Source organism: Barbatula barbatula (assembly GCF_947034865.1).
Source record: "Barbatula barbatula genome assembly, chromosome: 8".
Taxonomy (NCBI): domain Eukaryota; kingdom Metazoa; phylum Chordata; class Actinopteri; order Cypriniformes; family Nemacheilidae; genus Barbatula; species Barbatula barbatula.
Window position 1 is genome coordinate 915,639 of NC_136771.1, and position 6,501 is coordinate 922,139.

Here is a 6,501-nt window from a genome sequence, read left to right on the forward strand (position 1 = left end):
CAACACTTTGTGCATGAAGCTTTTGTGTCAAGTCCCCTCATAAATATTCCACCCTGCCCCAGATTTACAATTGATATGACGACAGTACAGCAACAGTGAGCCAATGGAAATCCAAGTTCCACTAGTTGAAACACTAGTTACAATGTCAACACATCTCCAAAAGCGGATTTACGGGAGCCGTTTGGCAAAACAAGGCTAGAAAATATGAAACCAGCCTGCGTCGCGCCGGAAACATCAGGCATCTGCGAAGAAATCGCATCCGGCAAAAAACTACAACTCGACTCAAGCCGTACCAATCGCAGTCGTCTCGGGGATGCGTTCTTCGCGCGTCCGTTTCGCCGGTCCGCGCACTGAGGAAAGGAATAGACTGCCTCGCGTTTGGATACACACATCGGTGGCACAGGCATTTTATAGCAACTTGTCGATTGAAATGGACATGGCACGGGTTGGATTTGGTCAGCGAACGGCGATGCCCACCAAGAGAAATTCCTAAACTTGCCCTTTTTCTCTCTTTTGCACGCTGACCGTCACGTAGAGTTTGTGTAACCCAGGCAGATCACGAACCACTTCACGGATTATTACACAGCCGTGGTAAGAAGAATCCAGTGTCTTCGAGGTAATGGATTGGTCATGATGTTTTCGAATGTGCCACATTTGAGCGGGTAAGAAACACGGCTTTTCTAAGGCGTCTCATATGAACCCTCGGATTTCTGCTGGCTGGAGCTGTCCGCGGTGCTGAAATGCAGTTCTTTAGTTGACGTGGGGAATTGGCGAAAGCCAATTGATGGTTTGTGAAATATTCAGTTATGTGTGCGTTACACAACTTCATGTGTGCTATATATGCTTCAGAGAATATATTATAGACTGTCGATGGTGAGGAATTGTGAACGGGTTCCTTTGGAAAGACCGGCTGGGGTGAATACATACAGTGGGCAATGAATTAGCTCTTTTTCGAAACGATTAAAATTGTGACATGTATTTGCGATTGTTATTTTCTAGGACGACTTTTTGGTGGTATTTTTTATCATGCATGTCGTGTAGCGCATTAGACTTAGGCGCGCTTCTCTGTGAATGTGTGTGTGTGGGTGTGTGTTTGCGCGTCCAAGTGTGTGTTTATGCGTGCGCGTCTATCTTAGAGAGAGAGAGAGAGAGAGAGAGAGAGAGAGAGAGAGAGAAAGAGAGAGAGAGAGGGAGGTTGATTAGCACGAATACAGATGCTTCCACACATAACGGATACTCACGAAAACGGTTTAATATAGTATTGTTCGCTCCTCAACGCTTGAGATGGAATATCATCGATGACGTCGCGTTTAGCTTCTAATCGACCCGCGTATTCGTCGCCTGAAGGATGAGCTATGACTTTCACGTATAGCTCTCGCATTCAGGAAGGGAAATGTATCATGGACACTCTCGTGAAACGCGGTGTCGTTCACTGTATTTGGCTTAACTTCAATACTCGTTGAGAGTTGATATCAGCTGAAATCCTCGGATATGTGGGGTGAGTACAGGAGATTTTTTTGGCATCGGGGTCTCTGCTTTGACGAGAACAGAAGTTCGATATATTTCCAGAATGACGAATGCATGGATTTTTTGTGATCTCATTTGTCAGACGTTATAAGTCCTTGGAAACCATGGAGATGTCGGTTTGTTCATCGCATGAGTAACCGGGTTTACATGTTACCTCCGAGTTTAGATCATTTGAAGGAAATGCATTCCTAAATTGCGCATTGGAGAGTGGATAGTATTTCTGCTAGTCGATGCTACTTTCATTTGCAATGACTCGAGAACGTTATGTTTTTTCGTTCTCGCCTATGTGTCAAATGTCTTTATAAATATGCTCCCGTGTGAAAGACAGGTCGAATCTGAAATATCATGATCATTTTATACACATTCTAGTAAATAAATCATTTTGTATGTGTCAAAGAGAAATGCATTAAAATATAAATCTCATTTATTTATGAGCTCTTGAATTGAGAAGTTTAGGCATAGGAGCCATACTAATCAGTTATTCAGACCAGTATATGCTTGTGCATTATGTAGGAACCTTTTTGGATGGCGATGTTTATCTTGTGTTGTAGTTTGCAGATAGAGCGCTTTTATTTCCTGTAACAGACATTCATGGCTCCTTTTTCCTTTTTCTAGATGACACCCCGATCTGCAGCTGCACTACAGTGAACTGGGCCATTCCTGCACAAGAAAATGCATATCTGGATACTGAAAATAATATTGCTGCTTGCCACATCTCTGAGTCTGGTGGAGATGTTTGACAGTTATGGGGAAATCTGCAGGAATCTGTGCACTTGCGAGGAGAAAGAAGGCATTCTGACGGTCAGCTGTGAGAACAGAGGCATTGTGCGGCTGTCGGAAATAAGCCCGGTGCATTTCTCCACCTACCATCTTTTGCTGACGGGTAATTTGTTAAAACGATTATCTATCAATGACTTCATCAACTACACTGGAGTTACTATTTTGCATTTAGGCAACAATGACATATCTGAGGTGGAGACCGGCGCATTTAACGGACTCCAGGGATTAAAGAGATTACATTTGAACAATAACAAAATAGACATGCTTCGGGACGACACTTTTGCCGGACTGGAGAGCCTAGAATACCTTCAGATTGATTATAATTTCATTAGCGCCATCGAGCCCAACTCTCTGAGCAGGCTTCATCGTCTGACTGTGCTTATTCTAAATGACAATTTGTTGTCTTCTTTGCCCACAAACATTTTCCGGAACGTGCCCTTGACTCACCTGGATCTCAGGGGCAACCGGTTAAAGATGTTTCCTTACATCGGACTGCTGGAGCACATGGACAAAGTGGTGGAATTACAGCTGGAGGAAAACCCGTGGAACTGTTCGTGCGAGCTCATAGCGCTCAAGGCCTGGCTGGAGAGCATCGCATACACAGCTCTGGTGGGGGAGGTGGTCTGTGAGACTCCTTTCAGGCTCCACGGCAGAGATCTCGATGAGGTCTCCAAACAGGAACTGTGTCCCCGAAGGGCCATTTCGGAGTACGAGATGCGCCCACCGCCCCCGCTCAGCACCAGCGGCTACTTTCAGACCACGCCAGCAGCCGTGACGGCATCAGCCACGTCATCAGCCGTCCTCCGCTCCTCATCCAGGCCCACCAAGGGCACGCGGCAGTCCAGCAAAACCAAGTCCAAGCCCACGTCTCGAATCCCATCCAACAACTACGGGCCCATCATCGCTTTTCAGACCAAATCTCCTGTGCCTTTGGACTGCCCCACCACATGCACGTGCAATCTGCAAATCTCCGACCTGGGGCTAAACGTCAACTGCCAGGAAAGGAAGATCGAAAACATATCAGACCTGAAGCCCAAGCCATACAATCCCAAAAAGATGTACCTCACCGGGAACTACATCCCTGTGGTACGGAGAACCGACTTCGTGGAGGCCGAAGGATTGGATTTACTGCACCTGGGAAACAATCGGATCGCGCTCATACACGACAGGGCCTTTGGCGATCTAATTAACCTACGTAGGCTGTACTTGAATGGCAATTTGATTGACAGACTCACGGCAGATATGTTCTTTGGGCTGAAAAATCTGCAGTACCTGTATTTAGAATATAATAAGATTAGAGAGATTGTAGGCGGCACCTTTCGCTTCGTGCCCAACCTTCAGCTGCTTTTCTTGAATAACAATCTTTTAAAAACATTGCCAGGAGGCATCTTCTCTAGTCTGTCTCTCTCCCGGCTCAACCTTCGCAGCAACCACTTTCAAAATCTGCCTGTGAGTGGAGTTTTGGACCAGCTGAAGGCACTGGTCCAGGTCGACCTGTTTGAGAACCCGTGGGATTGCACGTGCGACGCTGTTGGCATGAAGATCTGGTTGGAGCAGCTGAACACTGGAACGGTGGTCAACGACGTCAACTGCGTGACGCCCAAGCAGCTCGCCGGACAGGACATGCGGGTCGTGCCCTCCGATCAGCTGTGCCCGGATTACTCAGATGTTGTTGTGTCCACCATGCTTCCGTCCGAGCCTATCGGCGACAGGATCACCACCACAGACACGCCGATGAGGTTCAACACCACCTCCAGTCACGTTCCTTTATCTGTTCTGATTCTCAGTCTCCTCCTAGTTTTCATAATGTCAGTATTTGTGGCGGCCGGCCTGTTCGTGGTGGTGATGAAGAGGCGCAAGAAGTCTCAAAGCGACCGCACCAGCACCAACAACTCGGACGTCAGCTCCTTCAACTTGCAGTACAATCTTTATAGCAATCGCTCTGTCCCCAAGGTCAAAGCACCCGCAGGCCACGTCTACGAGTACATCCCACACCCGTTGGGTCACATGTGTAAGAACCCCATCTACAGGTCTAGAGAGGGCAACACTGTTGAGGATTACCCCGACCTGCACGAACTGAAGGTCACTTACCGGAGTAATGCTGATGAGGACCAGGCGGTGACCTTGAGGAGCCCCGCTTACACCGTCAGCACCATCGAGCCCCGCGAGCAGCCGTCCCCCGTTCAGGATGTGGAACATTTCTTCAGAGGGATTCTAGAGCCGGATAAATCTCCCTCCACTACTGGCGGCAGGTTTGAATATAAGTACACCGGGCCCGTCCCGTACACGTACCAACCAAACTTTGACGTCAGACGCCAGTTCTTACATCCGGAGGGAATACGAGACACTATGCTTTACAGTACGGCACCAAGTACTGTCTTTGTGGAGCCCAATAGAAACGACTATTTGGAACTAAAAGCGAAACTTCAAATAGAGCCGGACTACCTCGAAGTTCTTGAGAAACAGACGACTCAGAGTCAGTTTTAAATCTATAGATGCAGTTAAAGCATCCCCACCTTATACTGACTCAAACTGGAGGGTGCCTTGGCACAACATACACCAACTCAACAAACAAAAAAATTCCAAACCTTCAGTGGGGTGTGCCGAACTATGTTACTTTAATTTCAGAATCACATGGCATTCATGGAAATGAAACCGAGCACGCTGAACTTGGATGTGATAACAAACTGTCAATGCAAAATCTATTTTTGTAAGCTAAAGATTGAATACACATGAATCCAAGTGTACAGGTTAATCTCACCCAAATACATTTTCAGGAATATAATCACACAGATATTGTGAATCAAATGGGTTTGGTGATGGGGAAAGGGGTTCACGTAACAGAAAATACAAACAAACACTATACAGCCGTGCATCCAACTGAGCAGGACGATTTCTCTGCTTTAGTGTGTAAGTAAGTACTGTATTTATTGGTATACTCTTTGCCATGTATTTTTTTCGACACTCATCGATATTATGTGTCACCATGTCCCATGATTTTCTGTACGAGCATTTTGTTTGTGGTTTCCAATCACTTACTGTAGCTTGCATTGTACAAGTGGCTTTCTTTAAGAAGTGGCACACCCCAACGTGGAAGAGAGACTCTGCATCATTAACGGTTTCAAAGGAGAAGTGTCTTTGTATGCTGTTCTGCACTTTTTCGGAAGATGGAAGGCCATCGGGTCTTCCCAGCTAACATTAGAAGAAATATTATATATTAAAAATGAATATGTGCATTCATTCTTAATATGTATTTTTAATATGTTATATCGAAATTCATAAATAATAATTGAAGTAATAATTATGTTGTGTAATACTGATATTTTATTGTAACACCTATTTTTATACAAGCATTCGCGGATCCTTTCCCCTTATCGTTTTCATCGTTTTGATTGCTTTGCACTTATTGCACTATATTGACCAAAATATGTTTATGTCATCAATAAATATGATGTCCAGTTCTTAAACATCTTTGTCGGGAATTCAAACAGGTTGAATCGTGGTTGCCACCAGGTGAACAGACTTGTTGAAGTTAATTCAATAGTTTTAGTCGATAAACCGAGCCAACAGTGAGTGAATCTCTGGAATCCTCAGCCTGTCTCTGTGTGTGTTACACAGTTTACATCAGACCACACTAAATAGGGTCAGCCTTTACTTTTACGCTAATCTTACTTGGGCTAATTATAGTAGTGAGATGTTATTCTAATAGGACTGATGTGATAAAGGTACTTTTTCTAAATGCATATCCTTTGGAAAATATAAAATATTATTTGTTTTATACTCATGGCTAGGTAAAATAGAAAAAGAACAACACAATCGAGTTTAACATTAAGATATGGGTTGAAACAACATGGCTCAGGTTTATTAGGTTTGCAACCTAACAGTTTGTTGTGTCCATATCTTACACATATTTTTGGGTTGAAAACAATCCGATTTTTTGTTTTTGCCATATTCATTTAAATTTGTATTAGAGAGTAGAGATTTAATGTTGATTTAATGTTGAATCAATGTTGAGTATAACCACATTTGTTTAACATTAAATCAATTGTCTTTGCCATCTTTACTACAAATATACAGTTAAACTAAAATGTTGGGCTATTTCAACCCAGCATTGAATCAAACCCAATCATTTTGTTATACATGATCCTTTGCTGGGTTGTTTTAACACATTGTTGGGTGAAATAGAATCAATTT

The 6,501-nt window shown here is 44.1% G+C and overlaps 1 protein-coding gene across 1 annotated transcript; it reads left to right on the forward strand.

Moving 5' to 3' along the window:
* The first annotated feature begins 1,181 nt into the window (after window positions 1-1,181).
* Window positions 1,182-5,771, forward strand: slitrk5 (SLIT and NTRK like family member 5). Its single transcript, XM_079463308.1, has 2 exons — window positions 1,182-1,498; window positions 2,143-5,771. Exon 2 carries the CDS (start codon window positions 2,200-2,202, stop codon window positions 4,792-4,794), a length of 2,595 nt encoding a protein of 864 aa, XP_079319434.1. The 5' UTR covers window positions 1,182-1,498; window positions 2,143-2,199; the 3' UTR covers window positions 4,795-5,771.
* The last annotated feature ends 730 nt before the right edge of the window (window positions 5,772-6,501 follow it).

What these genes read in the sequence shown, in the direction of transcription:
- slitrk5 (XM_079463308.1), top strand. Translation starts at nt 2,200, where the DNA reads ATGCATATCTGGATACTGAAAATAATATTGCTGCTTGCCACATCTCTG.